The sequence below is a fragment of the Dermacentor albipictus genome, chromosome 2, assembly GCF_038994185.2.
Source record: "Dermacentor albipictus isolate Rhodes 1998 colony chromosome 2, USDA_Dalb.pri_finalv2, whole genome shotgun sequence".
Classification (NCBI taxonomy): domain Eukaryota; kingdom Metazoa; phylum Arthropoda; class Arachnida; order Ixodida; family Ixodidae; genus Dermacentor; species Dermacentor albipictus.
The window spans coordinates 40,638,990-40,659,098 of NC_091822.1; the positions used below are offsets into that span (position 1 = coordinate 40,638,990).

A 20,109-nucleotide genomic window follows, 5' to 3' on the forward strand; every position below is an offset into this window, starting at 1 on the left:
TGTTTTCTGTGAAGTCTATACTTCAAGATTCCAGTCACCTTGAAGTTCTCGATAAAAGTTATGAAACAAAACTGCATGCCATGCATTATATATCTTCCTCCACATTAAGAAAATTAAATTCTGAAGTTTTACGTGCTATTCAAGCTCCAAAACTTGGCGTCATGTTGATGCCGTCAAAGAAAGACCTGGCATTTAGGCAAAGCCAAAGCTTAGTTGAATCATGTGTATGTCGCAAGCTAACATACATTGCTTGAACAAGAGAGTACTCACTTTTTCTATAGTCTTTTTCCTATTCTCCGCTGTGTATGGAGGCTGAAAGAATGAATACAAACAACATATCACGATCACCTCATGTCCATCAAACTCTCAAAGGCAACACATACTTGGGGAACGTGGTTGCAGCCTCGGCCCTTACCAACAAAAACTTCATTTTAAACTTTATCCAGTTTAAAAAGAAATTAATTTTCTTGATGGACAAATGCACACATGGCTCCTAAGCATCCATGAAGGCAACCCTTGAAGTGTCCTATCACACGTGAAGGTGACTGCCTCTATGGACAGGTGCACAAGCCCATGCACACCTTTTACATGCAAGCATACATGGCTAGGTGCACCGAGGGCTGGCGAGGGGTAGTGTGAAGTCGCGAAGGAAGCTGAGGAGGAAGGTGCCTGAAGGTGGAGAAGAGAATTGCATGCCGGGGAAAGTATGAAGCAGTGCGCTGAGTGTGCGGCAAACCAACACCACCTAGAGGAAAGTCTACGTGGCGTTGAGCGAAGTGGGGAAGGAGGAAAGAGGTGAAGTTCGCAGAGGAGGAGGGTAGGCAAAGTGTGCCAAGCTAGTCTCCTCTGGCAGTTGCTATGGGCTGTGTGCACACTATGGAGGCACCAAGTTTGTCTCGTGATCAAGTTGCCGAGCACCGTGTCAGAAGGACAGAGCAGCAGCGCAAGCCGTGGCAGGCCAACCGTGAGTCGATCAACCCCAAAGTTGTCGTTAAGCGCCAGGCACGAGCTGAACAAGTGCTGCCATAAGAAAGCGCATCAGCAGCAGCGAGCGAAGTGACCTTTGTGCTATCGCTTCAACGCAAACTCAGCAGCGAAAACAGAGCATGCACAAAGGTATGAGCCATCTGCAGATTGCTTTCAAGGTACGGCGCACGCCGCTGTGTAAACTACGCAGTTGCTACCACAGTGCAAACCACCTGCCCTCCTTCCCGTCCTGCCTTCCCGCTTTGCTCCTTTGTGTGCGATTCGGCTCACTTGTTGCACCCTTTCACTAACACATACAGCACACAGTGACCATGTTATTGCCCCTGGACTTCATACAGAACATTGCGATGACCACAATGGCTGGAGTGTCCATATCAGCAATTATATATGTATGAACGGCACGCATACGCTTGCGCGTAACCCGTGCTCACGAAGTGAAATGTCACTAATTTTCGTGCTGTTTGTTTTCATATGGGCAGTAGTGAAGGTGATTGCTTATACGGCTTTTGCTTGTTTGACTGCCTGTAGACATTTGTGCAGTTTGTGTGCACTTAGGCTGCACTTGAAGGCCCCTCACGACGTCTGGCCATCTTTAGCTGACTAGTGCAGTGCATACAATATGCGCTAACGATCGTGTCTGCTAAGTATTACATCCCTATGCACCGCACACCCAGCCGGAGAGTTGACATCAATCACACTTGTGTGCCTACACACATGGCGGTGCTGTGACATTACACACAGTAACACGTGACTTCGAGAATTTTTCGCCGCAACAGCAGTTATCTGTTTAATCTGCTGCTTCAATAGACGAATTAAAAGTTCAGAGAAATAATAAAGCATACAAATTGAATGTCTGCATGTTTTTGTTTTACATCGTACTGCAGTAAGAGATGCACTTCCATTTTGTCTGCTTGTTCCCACGTCGTGCAGTCGCGTGCGCAGAGAGCTAAGCTGTGTCATTTTCTATCATGTTCTAGAACCATGATCATACTCTTTCATCCTCTCGCATCTGCATCAGTGCTCACGATGGTGACACCGACTTATACCACTAACCAGGTGTTTTGGTGCAGAGTGCCCAATATCATTCACTGCGCAAAACAAGACAAACATTACAGCTCATACATGAGACTGTCACCAGAAGTCGACCACTCAGCAAAAATGAAAGACAGAGAGAGAGAGAGGCTGTGATGCTATTTATCACGCGATCCTCTGGCTTCAGTATGGGAGAATGCAGGGAAGGAATGTCGCTTGCGGAGGCTAGACGGGGCCAGTGGAGAGAGTGTTTATGGGTGCCACTTGCCTCCTGAAATCATGGGTTTGCAACCCTTTAAATATTTATACTCTGCTATTAACTAATTTGAAAAATTCTTGCGGTAGAACACTCCTTAGAGGGCACCTAACAACTTCCAGTGTATAACCAAATTTGCTATGAGGCCTGATGAGGGGCCCTTTAAAGAACCCACACCCAATTTTAATAGAAAAGGTGCACCCCTTATGTGAACATAAGGGATGTGTGCCAATTTCCACAGCATACACGTGGGGTAGCTAGCTTAGACATCTGCCAAGTTTCTCGTGCCTGACTAGATTTAGAACCCACACCGGGAAAACGACAGCACACAGAATCAATCTTGTGGCCAACATGCGAACATGCTGCCATTGCCATCATGCTGTGTTACAAATGGACCACAGGCTGGAAAGCGCACACTGCCTGTAAGCAACAATGAACGCTTGCATGCACAAGCAAGAACACAACAAACTCACTCACCGCTCCTGTGAGCATGTCATACATGAGAGCACCTAGACTCCACCAGTCGACTGCCTTGGCATGACCCGTCCTTGTAAGGATTTCCGGAGCCCTGAGTCGTACATTCAACATGAGGTGAGAAGACGCTTGCTGATATGCGAAGAGAGTTACAGCACAAGCAGGATGTTTCACTGCATACCTCAAGAGCCTACTTAACTGCTCCCCAAGGCTGCCTCACCGGCAATTGCAATGAGCACAATTCTGTGTCGGAGCTTAAAGCAGTGTAGCCAGCCATTTCCCGAATTAAAATCAGCCAAATTTAGAAGAACAGCTATGTCCCATGTCTTGGAAAGCATGAGCAGTCCACTGACGGGGGGGCATTTCGTGAGCAAGCATCGGCAGACAATTTAAGGAGGGCTCCTTCAACATTGTTTTTTTTAAGCAGTTTCCTCTCGAAAAGTCAGAGTTCATCAGCCAACTCAACAAACTGCAGCAAAACTGCAGACCTTCAGCTCGGCGAGAAAAACAAATCCGATGCACCTTCCCTGCCAAGCGTCCCGTGCCCAAGCACAGCTTGCACCGCTGACGTGGCGCTATCTCTGGCACTTGAGAGGTACTATTTAGTTTGCGCCTGGACCTGCATCTATAAGGAGCAGCACACTAAACTGTGGGCATGCAAGGAGAGTGGCCCCATCTCAGCAGATGGAGAGCTACTTCCACGTTCACTCTAAAAGAACTTGCAGCTGCGACATGTTTGTTACATTTAATACGCACTGCCTTAGACAGCGTGAAAATAATCAGTAATGATATCTTTGTTTTTAATAACCAAGCATTTGTTATAACCGAAAATAACCAAGTACGACTGCGCTAGCTATAGGTGGGCCCGACGGCACCAGCCGAACACAGAGATGGAAGACTCTCACATGTATTCTATCGTCCCACAAAACGTGTGCGTCATGGCACCGTCCTGGATTGACTCCTTGCAGAGTCCAAAGTCTGTCAGCTTCACGTGGCCTGCAAGAAACAACAAGGGAATGTGTCTTGCTTTGCAAAGCTGCATAAACAACATTGATAGGTTTACAGTTCAAAGCTCTGAAAAGAAATTGGAGACAAACAACCTTGCCACTTGGGACATTGGCGTGCATGGTAATTTCAGCATAAATGTAAACTGAAGAAAAGTTATTGAGTGACAAGAGTAGCATATTTACATCATTGTAAATCAACCAATTCTTCTTTAATCTGAAAATATGAAGTGGGGGTGGGGGGGGGTTGGATTACAATCAAAACCAAACCACAGCACTACCCATGAAGGCGAGATAACATATCAGAGACACTACACCATGGTTACAATTTTATGTTTCCTTTACAGCTCTACCTGTAGCATTTGTCTATCCGCATGCTTGTTCGAAAGGATATTTTTATTTTTAATGGGAGTGTTGATAGCTGAAGGAAGGACCACTGTTCCAATCGCCGTGGCACCAACACTCGAAACCGTGGCATTTCCGGGGAGTATCGACAGTTTATGGAAAGGCTGACACCACTCTTGCATTTCTCTTTGGCTCTTTGTGTGACTTGACTGCCATCCACGTTTTACTGTCGTGCTTGATCAACTGTCCCGAATGCTCCGAATCCAATAAACATTCGGCGTTTGTTCATGGCAATGTTCAAGAGGGCTGCAAGTTCCATGTTTCAGAACAGGTGGTGCAGGAGTGGCAGACTCAGTGAGGCAAAATTTTCAGCTGTGACGGCAAGCGAAGGGGTTTCCGTAGGCCGAAGTCGGGACAATTTCCCGAGCTGGAGGTCAAGCTTGAGGTGTATGTCACGAAAATATGTGATTGGTCCCTGCCAGTGATTTGCAAAATGGTCACGCAACAACACCCGGGTCTTCACTTCAGAAGTGGGGATACCCAGGAAAAACTTTGAAGGCAGCAGGACTTGTGCGTCAGCTTATGAAGAGGGCTGGTTTCTCCCTGCGTGGGCGTACCAGCTAGTGCGTGAAGCTGCCTGCCACATGGGAGGAGAAAGTCCTCACATTCCATAGGCACTATTTCAAGCTTTGCGACTCACGGCAATACTTGCCTAGCCAGATTGGCAATGCCAATCGAACTTTCGTGTATTTCAACATGAGAAGCAGCATGACAGTGAGTGTGAAGGGAGCTCGTAAGGTGAAGCTCCTCACAAGCCAAAATGAAATGCTTTGCTTTACTGTCATGCTTAGTGGATGGTATGAAACTCAGCCCATATATTGTTTTCAAGCAAAATATGAGCCATTCGAAGCCTTACACAAAGGTGTCGTTATTCAAGTCAATGGGAAGGGCTACATCACGGATGACATGGTGATAGAATGGTACCGCCTTGTGTGGCTTGCAAGGCTGGGGGCAACCCTTAAAGGTCACATTCCCAACCTTTGCCTGTTGGACTCCTTTTTTGAAAAAGTTTCAAGTTTCAAGTTTATTTTCTCCGAAGTTAGTACAAACTGTGTGCAAACAGTGTATGGCCCCTTAGCCACAGGCTAGTAGTGGAGCCATTTACAAATACAGTCAATGACTGAATTTTTGGACACCCAAATTTTCGGACATGCCTGATATTTCGGACGTCTTCGCGGCACCGCCACGAGCCCCTTACAATCAATGTACAAGGACATCTGAAGTTTCGGACGCTTGAACCCCCCGCCGTCCAATTTTCCAGACTTTTTGATGCGACAGAAGGTCCTTTAGCTCCTCGCACAGCGCCCTTGCGAAGGAAATCGACTTGTAGCCGAAGCATATCACCGCTTTGAACCACAACTAGCCGAATCTAGCCGTCACACACTGATTTGGTCTGGCCACGCTGGCTATGTTCATTGCCGCACTTCCGCCTCCGGCGGAGTTTCCGGAGCGGCACCATTTCGTTTGTTTGCGCAGGCCACGTTTTGGCTAGCGTGGTGTGTGGTTGTGCTGTTGTGTCAAGTGTGCTCTGCGACGCTAGGCCTAGGTGCTTCGACGCTCGTCAGCGAACTCCACTGTTCGCAACTTGAGGATTTCGCTCGCCTTCGATGGCCCCCACTCTGTCTTTGTCGTCCTCGCCGATGGCATAGAAGCGCGGAAAGCAGTATCGTCAGTTAACGATGGAGAAGAAAGCCGCCATTATTAAGCAAGTTGTGAGCGGCCGATCACAGGCTGACATGAGCAAGGAGTTCGGCATTTCTAAGCAAACAGTTTCGGATTTCCTCAAGAACAAGGGCAAGATCTTGGAAGCGGCCTAAAAACCCTCTGGTGCCCCCCCAAGAAAATAATGCAAGCCAAGGTGTTCATCCAAAGTTTGAGGAAGCTCTCATTGTGTGGATTAATTCGATGATATCAAAGCGGTTGCCGGTCTTGGGCTGCATCTTGAAAGAAAAAGTGGAAACTCTGGTGGTTCAAAAGGACATTGAGGATTTTAAATTTAGTGATAGATGGTTGAGGAACTTTAAACATCGGAATGACCTCAAGTTCAAGAAGATGTGCGGTGAGAGCGGCGCCGTCGACAGTGCAGTTATTGAGCAGTACCACAACGAAAAACTTCAGTCTTTGTTGCAGCAGTTCTCTGCTGACAACGTTTTCAACTGCGACGAAACTGGTTTGTTTTTTTAAGCTCTTCAACAAGTTCTTCAAGCCACTGCAGCAATAACACCAGCTGCCCAACGATGCACATGTACATAATAAACTGGCAGTCGGCTGCATACAGAGTTTTTGAACGCCTCTTTTTATAGCCACTTCACTGATGCTTTGGCAGGGTTTCGGAAGCCTGGTACTTCGCCCTTTACCTCTAGATCCGAGAAAAAAAAGAAAAAAGATGCATTTTTTTGCATGCATTCATTTTTTTGGACTGCCTGAATTTTCGGACGCTTTTACGTTCCCTAGAGGGTCCGAAAAATTGGTCGTCGACTGCATATAATTGGCAGTAAGCTTGTCTGTGACACATTAATGCACAGTATAAATATACTAAGGAACACAGAGCATATAGAAAAACAGTATAGCATAAAAGGAACACTTGGTTAGTACGAAAACAAAAGAAAATATTGTTTGCAACTCACCATAAGAAACATATTTGTAAGCAAGTACATACTATTGGTCACATTCTTGGGATGAACATACCATATTTACTCGCATAATGATTGCACTCGCGTAATGATTGCACCCCTGCATTCTGTCGTCAAAATTCGATTTTTTTCTTTTCCGTGTAATGATTGCACCCTGAATTTGTCACAGCGATATGTCGTGTGCCAAATCTAGCTAATGATGATCGTGCTTGCCATCTGTCGAATGCTACGCGGACGACTCTTCAAGACAAACCAAGCAGTCTGCACACACCCAACATTCTTAAGCAGATGCCCCCTTTTATTCCTTTCATCACTTTCTGCACTTCCATTAAAAAAAAAAAAAGCTACCACCAAACTTGCCTTGGCTTTATTATTTGTAGGCTTCATAATGGTTTTGGTCAACAAGAACAACATAAAGGGTGCCTTTTGGTTCTTCTCGTCTGCACTCGTGAGCATGCAACAAATCGTGAGCAGCAACGATAGTGGCCACGTTTACACCGATACGTTAGAAGTGTACCCTATTTATACGCTGATGCTTGTAACACAGCTAAGATTCTTGCCCACCTTTAGCGGAAATGTGCCATATTAGGATAGAAGTGAAGACAAATGCCGCAGTTTCCGCAGCATGCCCGCCATGTTTATATGTCACTGGCAGCTAAGCGCGCCCATCTCTGTTTCTGTCCCCTCAGAGTGGACATGGCTACATTATAATTATTGTTGCAAACTTGCCGATATTAACTATATTATTCATTACTGATATGGAAGAAGCTGTTTCAATGCGCATAATGTACTCATGAGAAGAAAAATACTCACGTTCAGCGCGTACAGCTTGCTCCGCCGGCCACCATTTTTGTTTTTGTGCCGTGCACTGACAGCGGCAGCCGCCTGTTTGTTGACCCGTTGTCATACCGCAGTAAATGCGGGATGAAAAAAAATATATATTTCTTTTCTTGGGATATTTAACCTACGTAATGATCGCACCCTTGAATTTGCGTCAATTTTCTTGACAAAAAAGCACGATCATTATGCGAGTAGATACGGTATTCAGGCAGGTTCCACGGACATTTGCTGAAGATAGTATATTTTTTACCAATGTGATACATTTTTGTTTTGTTTAGCCTCAAATGGTGAGTTATTCCACATTTTTATGCCAATAAGGTCCCCCGATTTCTGGACGTATACATTTCTTGCCGGTGGCATATTGAAGTTCCAAGAGGTTTTATTTCATGTTGGGAGAGCTGGCATATGTAATATTGATACATGAAATGGATGATTGTCTGTTATGATGCTATTAACGCATTTGACTATATTTCGCTCAAAAAATCGAAGGGCAGTGTTTGTAATTTGACAAAGATTGGTTTACTTGTTTCATTTCGCTGAGAGAAAGTAAAGGTGTGGACGGCTCGTTTTTGAAGGTATCGAATAGGTTTGAGGTACGTTGTGAAAGTCCATGCCTATGATTCAATACAGTACATTAAATGAGATTGAATAAATGAGAAATACAAAATACGGAGAATGTTTGTTTGAAAATGTTCCCGTGCCCTGAGAAGAGCATAGCAGCCAGATGCTAGCTTGGAGCAAAGAGCTTCTATGTGGCATTGCCAGTTTAGATTTTTGTCGCGAATAACACGGAGATACGTATACGAGTCGGTACATTTGAGTGGACACTGATTTACGGACAATGAGATAGAATCACTACTGACGGTTTTGGAACGTGAATGAAAAAAAGTACATTTCATTTTAGTATTGTCAATTTATTCACAAGAAACCATTTATAAATCTTAGAAAGCTCTATTTGCATTTTTAAAATATTTTCTTGATGTTGTTAGCTGTGATTATCAAAACAGTGTCATTAGCATATGTTAATACATTAGCAGATGTTAAAACATGGGGTAAGTCATTGATATAAATTGTAAAGAACAAGGAACCAAGCACAGATTCCCGTGGCACTCCTATTCTCAGATGCTGAGGGGATGAGGTTACCTTGTTTATATCACCAATTTGGTTGTTATTGTGAAAATAAAACTACGAAAGTACATTGTTCTGAAAGCCATAAGTGCTTAGCCTATTAAGTAAGACATTATTATCAACGGTGTCAAAGGCTTTCCTTAAATCGAGAAAAATAACTGCTACTAGTTGGTTATTATGAAGAGCGCTGTTTACTGCCTGTGTTAATGAAAGTACTGTGGTAGACGCAGAGTAATTAGGTCGAAAACCATGTTGTTGTGGGCTGAATACGTTATACTTTTAAAAAAAGAATGAATACGCTTAGCAAGAAGTTTTCGAAGATGGTGTTGATAACACTTAGAACAGATATGGTGCGATAGCACGATGGGTCAGATTTGTCTCCCTCTTTGAAGATCGGGGTGACTTCAGCAGTCTTTAATGTTGACGGATAGATTTCCGTGTGCAATGAGTGATTGAATAAGCAGATAGTATTGAACCCAATATATCAATGTTTTCTTTGATTAACCTCACAGTTACGCCATCAGGTCCTGCTGCTTTACCAGTGTTTAGATTGTTTACAATATTAAGTATCTACTCCAGATCAATGTCGTGCATAACAAAAGAATTAACTATAGGGGTGATAGAATAAGTGGGCAAGTTATGATCGGGAAGCATTTCTGCAAGACCAGGGCCTATGTTTGTGAAATACGCACTAAATTTCTCAACAATACTTTCTGTTACATTATCAGGAAGGATGCTCTGGCTGCTAGACTGGGAGATAACTTCATTAACAATCTGCCATATCCTCTTGGAGTTACCTGCAGCTTGTTTAATCAGCCCTGAGCAATAGACTTTTTTCGCTTACGCAGCGCTAATACTGTTATATTGCAGGCTTTTTTATACTCACTTAAATTGTAAGTATTGCCCTTGTTGTGTGTCTACTTATGGTACCAGTTATGTTTAGCCTTAAGCAGGTCTAATATATGATTTGTCATCCATGGGCAGGCAGGTTTATCATAGGAATGCTTCAGAAATTCATGCTGGCTATTCTTTAAAATGTCTTAATATCTGAATTAAGTTCCTGAATTCAGTATTGACATCATTATGATAAATGATGTCTGTTTTGCATACCAAGAGAAGGTTCCGAGCATAAGTGTAATCAATTTTCATGAATGTATTCCTACTATTAAGATTTTTCTGTAACATGAATTCCTACTCTAACAAATATTGGCAAATGGTCCGACATAGGTTCTTGAAGGACGTGGGTATCTACATTCGTTGATATGTCTGTCAAATCTGTGAACAAATCTATGAAATAATAATAGAAGGGAAATATCACGGCGAGTAGTTAGTGGTTGCAACGAAAGATCGATTTTTATTTAAGTTACACTTGACTGGTTACTATAATTTTTAGAAATGAAACGGCTCGCTCTATTCTGGATGCTCTCCAGGAGTTTGATGAGGTAATTTTGATGTGGAGACCATATACAAGAGGCGTACTCAATTTGTGGCCGTACAATAGTTATGTAAGCTAGTTTTCGTAGTGGTGAAGGCGCACTTCTTAAGTTGCGGCGCAGATATCCTAATGAACTGGAGGCGTTAGCTGAAATGGAGGTGATGTGTTTAGTCCATGAAAGATTGTGTGTAAGGAGCACTCCTAAGTACTTATATTCTGTGGTGTGGTCAACTATGTTAGAATTTAGATGATAAGAAAAGTGAGAGTTAACTGTTTTTCGACAAAAGGAAACTACTTTGCACTTCGACACGTTTAGGGACATGAGCCACGTAGCACACCAATCACTGATATGTGCAAGATCATCTTGGAGTGCCGCGTGGTCAGAGGGACAGTTAATCGAACGGTATACAATGCAGTCGTCAGCAAATAATTGTACAGAAGATGGTATATTGTTAGGTAAGTCGTTAATGTAAATTAAATAGAGAAGAGGCCCAGTACACTGCCTTGAGGTACACCGGAGGTGACGTCAGAGAGGCCAGAGGAAAAGTTAGCAACAACAGTGAACTGTTCGCGATTAGTAAGAAAATTACGAATCCATGATAGGGTTAGTGAGTAGAGTTTAATTGCTGAGAGCTTTGATATCAGGCGACTATGGGCTACGCGATCGAATGCTTTCGAGAAATCCAAAAAGATGCAGTCAATTTGTTTATTACTGTTCATTTCAAAGTGTAAGTCTGACGTGAATTCTAGTAGTTGGGTTTCGCAAGAAAATCCTTTTCGGAAACCATGCTGTTTCGGGTAAAAAAAGTTATTACATTCAAGATGAGAATGTACATGGGATGCGATAATGTGTTCCAACATTTTGCAGCAAATGCATGTTAGTGATATAGGACGGTAATTATCACTAGAACTCTTGTTACCTCTACTTTTGCCATCTTCCAGTCTGTAGGAAGCATACCAGTTGTAAGCGATTGGTTAAAAAGGTGTAGCAGAATTTTGCTGGATACTAGTACTGTGTTTTTTTGTATTTTAGAATTTATACCATCTATACCAGAGGATGAAGACATTTTAAGGTTATCTATAAGATCGACTACGCCTCTTAAAGTGATAGTGATGGGTGCCATGTACTGGAAATCAAAATCGGGAACAAAAGGTATGTTACAACTATCTTCTCTTGTAAAGACAGATGTGAAAAATGAGTTGAATGCTGTCGGACATTGACTGTCAGGAATAGGTGTGTTGTTTTTATCCTGCAATGAAATATTACTGCCTTTATTACTAGGGTTAACTATGTTCCAGAATTTTCTTGGATTGCTTGTAATAATTCCCAGTAAGTCTATTGAAAAATATTTATTGTTGGCGACCAATAAAGCTGTGCAGTACTCTTTTAGATAGCTTTTGTATTTTTCCCAAGCCAATGTTGTTTGTACACGCTTTGCATTTTCATATAGGCGTTTTTTCTTGTTTCTCATTCTGTGAAGAGTTTTAGTAAACCATGGGTTGGAATTATCGTTATAGTAACAAGAGGAACGTGCTTTTCAATCAATGTAGACAACTTATCTCTGAACAGAACCCAATTTTCGTAGACAGATCTGCTGTAAAAGGATGGTTCCAATACAGCAACAAAAAAGTTGTCTAGTTCTAAATCGATGATATCATAATTACCTTTATTGTAGTCTCTAATTAGCTTTGTTATGGAACCGGTGGACGCGCACGGAATATCGATGGTCACTTGGAGTAGCCGGTGATCGCTGAATCCATCTAAGTAAGTTATATATGTGTGACAGTTTCTGGAGCTGTTGTTAAAATGAGATCCAAAAGATTGGAATTACGAGTCGGTTGATTAACTACTTGAAATAGGTTAAAATCTAATGTTAAGGAAATAAAGCTTGTGCACATATGACACGAAGAGGATAGATTAACCCAGTCGATTGAAGGAAGATTGAAATCTCTGAGTAGGTACATTATATCTGCCCGATACAGACCAATTACCTCATTAATACTGTCATGTAGTGCAGTTACGAAGGAAAAATCAGAATCCGGCGCACGGTAACAGTTACCGAGCAGTACCTTCATGGCGGATACAGAGCAGGTTACCCAAATGATTTCGAGGTTAGTACGGGTTTGAACAACAAATGATGCGATATTCTTTTTAATTGCTATCATGACACCGCCCCCTCTTTTCTTATCTCGGCCGCGTCTGTATATGTTGTAGCTTGTGTTACCAGGGAAAATTTCGCTGTCAGTTATTTCAGGGTTTAACCAGGTTTCGGTAAGAGCATCCGAATTGCAATCGTCCAGAAAAGAAGAAACAAGATCGCGCTTTGACATAATACTACGGATGTTAGCAAACGATAGTGATAAGGATGAAGAAGTAAACGTTTGATTTGGTTTATGATGATTGCGCACATGCGTATTGTAGCGGAGCTATCTGTTGACCATGACAACTGCATCGGTTGAAACATCGTAGGTGTACGTCTCAGAGTCTATGCGCAGTCGGTCGACATGCAACTTAAATGCCTTGTTATTATTCCTGGCAAATTACATTAAGGAAATTATAAGACTGCAGGATATTTGTGTACTCTGTGTGGTTTGCATTGATACTGTCATTATTTATGTCACCAAGGATTACTACAGCAGTGCAGTTTTTTACCAGTAATATGAACATCTCCTTTAGTTTATCTAAAAAATCAGATTTGCTTGAGCTCGGTGGCCTGTAAACCACTCCTACTACAACTGAGCTTTCCAATCGAATAAACAGTGTTTCAGTGTGTGACAGGCTGCACGTGAGAGATGGTGTGACAGAAAATCTTAGTCCACACCATACAAGAAAAAAAAAAAAAAACACCACCTCCACGAGGCGCTGAGCCATGCGTTTTTGGTACTGTTTTGTATATAGAAGTACACACGTTTTTGTTATTTTTTAACCAAGTTTCTGTAGTAGCAATAATATTGTTCATCTGTTCCCGTTGTGCAATAAGCGACAGAAGTAAGTTCAGTTTGCAAGTAAGTAAGTTTATACTGCATATGTTGCTCTAGAATAGAGTAAAATCACGCGCAATTTTCAATGTACTATTGTTAGCCATGATGACATACGTCATACATCAGGCATACGTCAGAAACATCGCATCATGCTATTTTTGCTAGATCTTCCACACAGGTTACGTGCACTACCCTTGCGTTTTCACTCTTCTGCACGAGTATTTTGCCGTCAGAAACCGAGGCAAACTTCCCTTTGTTTTCCTTCTTCGTTTGCATAGCTTTCCCAAGCAGTATCTTATTTTCTCTGCAGAGGTGCTCGTTTATGAAGATGGGCGCCACATCTACCCAATTCTAATGCACACATTTTCCCCCAGAAGATTGATCTGAAAGTGCCTGCATGTTAAAAAATCAAAACCCTGTTTGCGGCATTCGCTGCCTGCTGTCAGAGCCAGTCACTGCCATTGTGACTGTCATCACAAAATGGCAATAGAACATGTTTTTTTTTATGCAGTTAAAATGGATAAATGCCCTAGTGTATTGGGCAACGACATTGCAGTGCTTCTGCTATGAAAGCTCTCTCGAAAGAAAAGGCATTTCACGTGCTGAAGACAGTGGCGACAGGTATGCACCACATATTTTTCACGCTCTGGGAACTTCCACACCTTGTTGGACAATGTGGTGAAGAAAGAGCCGTGACCATTGGCCAGCTTCTCGATGACTCACCCTGGGCATCAAGCAGGACATTTTCTGGTTTGAGGTCCCTATAGATGATGCCCTCACTGTGAAGGTGCTCCAATGCGAGCACTATTTCAGACAGGTAGAAGCTGAAAAAAAAAAAAAGAACAAGACCATGGACTTATAAACAATAAAGATGGAGAGGGCACCTGCACATATTACGTGAGCACTTGGGCATCAACACTTCTTGCTCCTTTTGAATGCACCACCAGCCTAATTGCGCACTCGTGGACTGTGGCAATGAAATGGCAGAGCTTCTGCACTTGTGTTTCCACGCCGAGGAGGCAGAGTTAAACAGCGCTTTGTTGGCTTCTTGGAGCAGATACTAAATCAGCACGGCTTGCTAATTGTGACGGCTCCAAATATGCCATAATGGGAAAGAGTAAAGGCAAGAAATAGAACTTAAAATTTAAAATATAACACTGAGTGGTCTATTTCACGTGTCATTTTAACCCGTTTGCTGCTACTGGCTGTGTGCCCGTGCGAGCCTTCTGCACAATGTTTCTTTACCGAAAGTAGTAGTATGCTAAACGCTCATTTTGTTTTGCCCCCATGAGCGCCCATGCCAAATATTTGGTGGGAAAATTATGAAACATACATTCCTTTACCTTTGAATATCATTCAGATATTACACGGGGCAGTTTTTGAAGTAGCAGGCATTTCATTGTGTAAAAAAGTTTGAAGCACTCCAACATGGGTTGTCGTCCTTTGGTGAATCGGAGTGATACATACTGTCAAATTCATTTTCTTCAAAAAAAGGCTCAGAGAAAGTGCTGTCATTACAAGGCTTATTATCACTGTCGCTGTCGAAGAGAATATCTAATGTCTGTCACTCGCAGAATACACAGCATCCGCTGAATGCTGCCATTCTTCTGACACTCGAGACAATAAAAAGATAACCAGAAACATACAAAAGTGTACTAAAGCAACACAGGTAACTATGGCTATCTATCAGCAACATATCCAACAATGCTCAGATAAATCAACAAGTGTTGTCATGCATCAATAGCTTAGAGAAGTATAATATATGGGTGCCCAGCGATTTGCCGGTTTCGGCAATACAGTCGACTGCCTTTACTGCATGACGAAGTGCTTGGGGCCTCGGACTTGAGGTCACTTCGTAGTGTGGATTGCGCACTGCGCCACTCGCAATAGAATGGGGCAGAATTACACCTTCATTATACAGGTCATTTCGCTGTAGAGGTGTTAGGCAGTATTGCCCCTGCAGGTGAGCCCGACAATTCGCCGGCTTTGGCAGCAAATTGGTTCATATAAGTGCTGTGATATAGAAGATGTTTGTTTCCTGTTCCACAGCTTAAACGCGAATGAAGCTGTGAGACTAATTTTCAGCAGCACTGTCAGGGTATGCGCTTTGCCTCCGTAAATTTTCCTTCATCGCCACAGAAAGTTGTGATTAGCATGCTGGTTCACATGCCAGGCATTTCTTGCAAAACACAAGTTGCTGAGGCACTGTGAAAAGCAATGAGCACTTAGGCACGGCACTGTGCAAACAAGTTTGGAGTTACCATTGTCACCAAACACGATATGCAACTAAACTACCCACAAAACGCAGCTCGTGTATCGCAATTCCAAGACTGTTTACAGAGTAGGTCTTAAATTTCCGAGTAGAGAACAATGGCTATGAAAGCTTACCTGCATGTACGTAGTGAATGCAACCACTGAACACACAAGCAAATAACCTCAACAGTATCTCACAGCAATTTTAGTATGGTCGACTTCCATTAATTCGACCCTGACAGGACCAACAAAATTGGTCGAATTATTTGGCACACTGAATTAGGCAAGAAGCGGTAAAAAACGTAGAAAAACACTGATTCATTTGGCAGTATTTGCCAGATTCTAACACGTCCCTGAATTGAATGCACCACCACTTTTTAAAACAAAGTAGAAATGGAACCCGCACCACATTTCTTGTAGCAAGAAAAACATAGCATGCCCCCAATAATTAGACAAGGGCGACAGCAGTGAACTTTACTTAAATAAATTTACATTCTGTGAAAGTAATGTGCATCATCATCGCTCTTAAGGCAGCACTTTACTGTTGTCTATGAAAAACATGTTCTCTATATAGTCAATAGCAGGTTTGACATTTTGCATTTTTCAAATGACTCCGCAAAAGGTGCAGACGTGATGATGATTATGTAAGAACTCATTTTGTTGCCATCAATGGTCACCATCTTGTGATGGCAATAATGATGACACTAGTTAGAAGCTGTCACAAATGCAGTTTGGTTTGTATCGGACTGCGTCACTAAAGCAATTTTCAAACAAATTACTTGGAGTAAAATTAATAGAAGTCTACTGTATTAACACCGTGGGAGACAACAGCATTAACACTTGAATACTGAAGAGGTTCAGAGCTAAGCACGATTTCAGCCACACTGCGTAATGTAAGAAAATACGGGGGGCTTTCTTCCTTTAATGAGTCAACTGCCTGAATGGTTTGAAATAAAGATTTGCCATAAAGTTCAGCAATAGACTGTCGTAGGCACTGCAATGTCTATTACTCCTGAATAGAACTGGAGAGCATGATGATGATTATTATGAGTGAATTCCCATTTGAAATGGGGCAGTGGCATGTGCCAGTACACTAGAGCATAAACGAGAAGAAAGCGGGTTAACCAAGGGGCCCGATTTTTATTAGTCAAATCACAAGAAGCAAACAAGCTAGGACAACATAGAGGAAATTACTTGTGCTCAATCAAATGGAGAAACAACAAATTAATGGAAACAAAAGTGGATGAAAAAGCATCTTGCCGCAGGTGGGGAACGATCCCACAACCTTCGCAATTTGCTTGCGATGCTCTACCAATTGAGCTACCACGGCGTCGTTTCCATCCACTTTCTTGGGTATTTATGTTTTCTAGTAGAACCCTGGGAGTGTTAGCCAGTTGTGGGATCATTCCCCACCTGCGGCAAGTTGTTCTTTTATCCACTTTCATTTCCATTAATTTATTGTTTATTTATTTCATTTATTAAGCACAAGTAATTTCCCCTATGTTGTCCTTAGTGTCAGTGTTTGCTTCTTGTGATATGACTAATAAAAATCGGGCCCCTTGGTTAAACCCCTTTCTTCTCGTTTATTACATAACAAGGGTCTGGAATCCGGCAACACTGATGCCTTCAGGTAGCATGTGTGGGTTTATTGACCGGTTGCCTTCGTCCAAAGAGATCATGTTCTCGTGCCGCCTGCGACAGAAAGGATGTTCTACATCCGCCGCCAAGGTCTGTGGGTGGTGGCGCTGGCTAACACTCCCAGGGTCCTACTAGGACACATAAATACCCAAGAAAGTGGATGAGGAAACAGCGCCGCGGTAGCTCAATTGCTAGAGCATCGCACGCGAAATGCGAAGATTGTGGGTTCGGTTCCCACCTGCGGCAAGTTGTTTTTTCATCCACTTTCGTTTCCATTACTTTATCATTTCTTTGTTTCATTTACTAAGCACAAGTAATTTCCTCTATGTTGTCCTTAGTGCCAGTGTGTCTGCTTCTTGCGATACACTCAAGCATGCGATTTAAAGCTCATATGCAACATTTGATGTCATTGCACACACTTTAACTTTTATTTTTTTCTCTTTGCTGTCTATATTAAGCCTATGACTACACAATCTTACAACCACGTACCAATTTTTACTCGACATCACTCTGGTCCTGCTCTGCCAATCATACAGCTGTCTCGCGCACACGTCCACTGTGTCAAGGCTTGCCCTACCCTTACTGTCTATAAACCCCAAGGCTTCATGGAGACAGACCACATGTTTATCTACTGCTGGATGTACGCCCTGACATTTCAACCAAGATATGTGCAACTGCCTGCCCGGTATTTCTGCAGGCTACACACAGGCCGTCTTGTGCAAGCCTCGTCATATAATGTCACATTCTTAGACAGCCTGCCCTGTCTGAGGGGTGAATGTTGCAATGTCAGCTGGTTGAGAGGAAATGAAACACTTCTGTGGTGGTACAGACAACCTACTTAAGAAATGGCGACAAATTATTGCCTACACAAACTGTAAATTGGCACAGAAGTGATATTTTACAACCCATGACCCCATGAGAATGCAACAAATAATGTGAACTATGAAAAGAAGAGAACGTCAAGCATCGCCGTACTGCCTTGCTCCCTATGCAAAGCACACACTGCTAAGCTTAAATGACGGTGTGTACAGCGCCATCCACTGCTATGTAGAGCGCACGAACAGCTGGCTTTGCTCTGTGGGGCAATGCCTGGCAGCAGTTGCTGCGTCCGAGATAGCATGCCTAGGTGCATGCGCGGCCTAGTAAACATAGAAACTTCCGTGTGTTGTATTTAATCAGAAGTGATGTTCGTAAGCGTATCTATCATCTAGAACATGTCCATGAATGCACTTCATTTCTTGCAAAAGGACCGGCCCGCATTATCAGCCCAAACGTTTCATTCTATGGCCTTTGCCGTGTCGCAAACATCCTCAAGCCGAGTGCAGACTAGGCTAGACAAAAGCACTTGTCAACGCTGCCACTTGTCAAAAGCACGTCTGCATGTTTATGAGCCTGCGCGTGCTCCTAAGTGCCAGCAACTGGACACAGCAACTGCCTCCAGATGTCGCCCTGCAGAGCAAAGCCGGCCGCTTGCGTGCTCTACACAGTAGTGGACAGCACTGAACACTTTTGAAGTGCTATTTCATTACAAATGCAAGTCATTTGCAAATAGTTTGCTAAAACAGTGGGGCCACTGACAAACTGAGATTTGTTGCAATCTTTGGAGTGGCAAAACCTTAAATTTGGAGAAGTTTGGAGCTAATAAATGCCAACTGCTGGACATGTCCTAGGCTATTTCAAGCACTTAAAATTGACTAGCGTTATTCCAGAAAGTATTTGCTTGCTGTAAAACAATGCTGCTCTGCCTTTGAATGCAAGCAATTCGGCAGAGACACTTAAGACAGCTTACATGTGGGCATGCAAATGCATTATACTGTTTGTACACCTCAAAACACCATGAGCACGCTCATGTCATACACTCATGATGCGGCGCCACCTCCTCCCCAATGATGCATGCACTAGGCACACCTAGGAGGGGGGGGGGGGGGGGGGTATTTTGTAAGAGTCCACCTAGTGGACTCAGTTTCTGCCACTGCTGACTGGATGCAGCTGTATGAGTGAGGAGGAGACAAGCGGCCCTAGCCAATCAGCAGCGGCCGAAATGGACAATCTACTAGGTGGACTCTTACAGAATACCCCCCCCCCACTGTAGTCAGCCAGAACCGTGGAGCTGCCATGGCATCGAGGAAGCGTGCATGCCTCGCACCCCGGAGGCCTGGGTTGCATTTCCACCCAGACTGAAATTTACCAAGTTTTCTTTTCAAGGCCATTAATTTACTTTGCTTACAGGAACTTCCATGAGAATTTTGACATCAATCCAAGCATTTTTTAAATGTTTTTTTATTCTTTGCACAGTCAGCCTATTTTAGCACCATCGGTGATGCTGACGACGATGGATTTTCACGTAATGGGGCATCTAATGCTTTCACATTAAAAAGGGAAGCCTAAATTTGAGTATCCCTTCAATTTAAATGAAGACGACAAGCCTGTTCACACAGCATGCTGTAATTAGTTTAATTCAAATTGAGTGAAGCTGCTCAGATGTTGCCTTTTTACATCGTATGAATAACCATGTTATCAGCAAAACTGCAGCACCAGTCAGAATCGTCTGGCCAGACTGAATGCCATCAATGCTCTTCTGAGGCAGGCCAGCCTTGACGAGCCCTTCATAACACTTGTGCATTGCTTTAGACTATACCAGGCCCTTTCCAATGGTCTGCTTTTCCTGTTCAGCAACTGGCAGAATCACAACTGGCACTGACCGATTTTTGGACACCAGCAATTCAAACAAGTTTGATCCTTCGGACTACTTCGCGGCACTATCACTGACCCATAAGTTTAATGTATAAGTACGACACAAATTTCGGACACCTCAAGGTACAGCACTCTATAATCTGGACTCCCTCTGCACGACTGGTGATAATTTGACTGCCAAGTCGAGCAGAAATAGCTATATTTTGGCTTTGATACGTCGCTTGCACGGAGAAAGAAAAAACTGAGGAGAGGCCCTGACGTCACTTGTTGTGAAGCCTTTGCGACGCCGGAAGGTGGCGTTAGTTTGCTTTTATGAAGCTTCGCGAAAACAAAGTTCTGTGGCAGCCA

The 20,109-nt window shown here is 43.1% G+C and overlaps 1 protein-coding gene across 4 annotated transcripts in view; it reads right to left on the bottom strand.

Annotated features, from left to right (window-relative positions):
• The window catches only part of LOC139055916 (ribosomal protein S6 kinase beta-1-like), a 129,045-nt gene that overhangs the window by 59,043 nt on the left and 49,893 nt on the right, over positions 1-20,109 (bottom strand). For all 4 annotated transcript variants that reach the window (XM_070533561.1, XM_070533560.1, XM_070533562.1 and 1 more), the window contains 4 exons: positions 13,900-14,000; positions 3,655-3,745; positions 2,753-2,843; positions 271-312 (listed from right to left, as the gene is read on the bottom strand). In XM_070533561.1, the coding sequence (XP_070389662.1) occupies positions 271-312; positions 2,753-2,843; positions 3,655-3,745; positions 13,900-14,000 (325 nt within the window). The remainder of the gene's footprint in view (positions 1-270; positions 313-2,752; positions 2,844-3,654; positions 3,746-13,899; positions 14,001-20,109) is intronic.